We start from the raw sequence: 1799 nt of genomic DNA on the forward strand, positions 1-1799 counted from the left end.
ATAAACCCTTTTTTTTATTAAATCTACTCAATGTGATGGGTGGGAATGTTTACCCAAAAATTGTATCCGCTTGTTGGTGCAAATGCTTCCGTGCTTAATTGCTGCTGCTAACAAAAAGCTCCATTTTGGTGTCATTTATACCGTGTTCAGTCTGTGCAGCTGTTGCACACCTTTTCCAGGGTTATTAGCAATGCCTTTTATTCCATTTGCCGCATCCAAGTTGAATTTAGCTAAATTTCTGGTTAGCCAGCCAACCATGGGCGCTGCCAGACACGCAAAAAATCATATCTAATAATTTGGAGCTGCCAGATGGGCGGAAAAACTAGCGTTGCAGCTGTTCTCCCGCGTATATTTTTTTAGCTTTGAAAGCATGCACGCCCTTTTGAAAGATGATAATTTTGGCATTTGCCAAGGATTTTATATTATATAATTTATTAACAAAAAATTTGATTATGATTCTCATACGATGATAATCATAGCTTAGAGATAAATGCAATAGATACTACATGAAGTCGTCCGACTCGTTGCCGGCATCGTAGTTTGTGCGCATATTCTCGGATTTCTGCAGCGAGGCATAGCTGCGAAGCTCGGCCTCCAGTTCGCGCTGCTTGGCCGCTTCCTTCTCCTGTTCGCGCTTCACGCGAAGCATCTTCTTCTGGTCGTTGCGTGCGGCCACATCGCGAGCCTCACGCTGGCCACGAAAGTCGGGATGCTCCTCCTCCGTCTTGGTGCGGTTCAGGCGGTTCACAATCTCATTGACCCGCTTCTCCAGGCGAATCTTGCGCACGGCGCCCTCGTTGTGATAGGCCACCTGTCCGGGCTCCATGTCCGGGGTCTTCTTCAGGTTCTCCCACATGGTGTAGACAACCTCCAGGTTGTTCACCTTGTTGCCCTGGATGCTGTTGGCCTTGCATAGCTGGGCCGCATCCACCAGCACATCGCTGGGTATGTCATCAATGGTCTGGCCCGGCTTCAGGCGCAGGTAAACGTGCGCCGACGACAGATTGTTTACATGGAACCACACATCCTCGGGCCAGCCCCAGCGGATGAGCTCCTCGTTCTCGTGCTTGTCGCGGCCCATGTACAGAGTGGCCGGCGGCTGGATAATGTTGCTTTTAAAGTAGAAAACCATTTTGGCAGATGCAAAAGTAAAAAAGAAAACTTTCAGGCGACGAGTATTTTTGAGTGTGGACAGACGGACACGTTTTGTTGTATTTTGTTTTGTTTTTGACTAGGTATCAGTGTGACCGCGCATTTATCGAACTTAACCCTCTTGGTCCCCCTATATTTAAACATGTGAACCTCTGCCCGCTGGTCGACAATGGGCTAACATCCGTGTTTCTTGATCAAAAAGCGAATTCCTCAACTTTAATATTCGGCTTAAGATTACCAGCTTGCTAGAACTCTCAGCACATGCCATATAATTTTATCCGATAGATAAATTTTGTTTCAGGACTGCCTTTCATTGGATTATATATTAAATAAGGTTTAAGGTTGCTGCTACAAAAATTCCTTCAGAGAGTATATTCCACCCCGGCGATTACGGCCACATTTCTTGGCATATTTGCCAGTATTTCTGTGGCATTTTTAGGTTCTTTTCATAATTTCAAACGTAACGTGCTTCCCACCATCAATTACCTTTAACTAGTTGCTGAGATTCTAGGCCACAATTGACTGGCAAAAATTGGTCTTGTTGCCAAGCGCGGTCATCTCCGGTGCTGACGCAGCCCCAGACACTTGAGATAACCAGTTCTGTGTGCTTTTTGTTTGTTTTGAGGAGTCTCTCTTGGGGTAGCCAG

At 46.1% G+C, this 1799-nt stretch overlaps 1 protein-coding gene across 1 annotated transcript; it reads right to left on the minus strand.

The window, feature by feature from the left end:
* Nucleotides 1-408: 408 nt before the first annotated feature.
* On the minus strand, nucleotides 409-1218 carry LOC117903689 (coiled-coil domain-containing protein 25). Its single transcript, XM_034816031.1, has one exon. The coding sequence runs from the start codon at nucleotides 1130-1132 to the stop codon at nucleotides 503-505; it is 630 nt and encodes a 209-aa protein (XP_034671922.1). The 5' UTR covers nucleotides 1133-1218; the 3' UTR covers nucleotides 409-502.
* Between the last annotated feature and the right edge of the window lie 581 nt (nucleotides 1219-1799).

This window comes from Drosophila subobscura, chromosome A (assembly GCF_008121235.1).
Source record: "Drosophila subobscura isolate 14011-0131.10 chromosome A, UCBerk_Dsub_1.0, whole genome shotgun sequence".
Lineage (NCBI taxonomy): Eukaryota > Metazoa > Arthropoda > Insecta > Diptera > Drosophilidae > Drosophila > Drosophila subobscura.

Excerpts from the sequence above, each read along its gene's own strand:
- LOC117903689 (XM_034816031.1), bottom strand. The coding sequence starts at position 1,132 with ATGGTTTTCTACTTTAAAAGCAACATTATCCAGCCGCCGGCCACTCTG.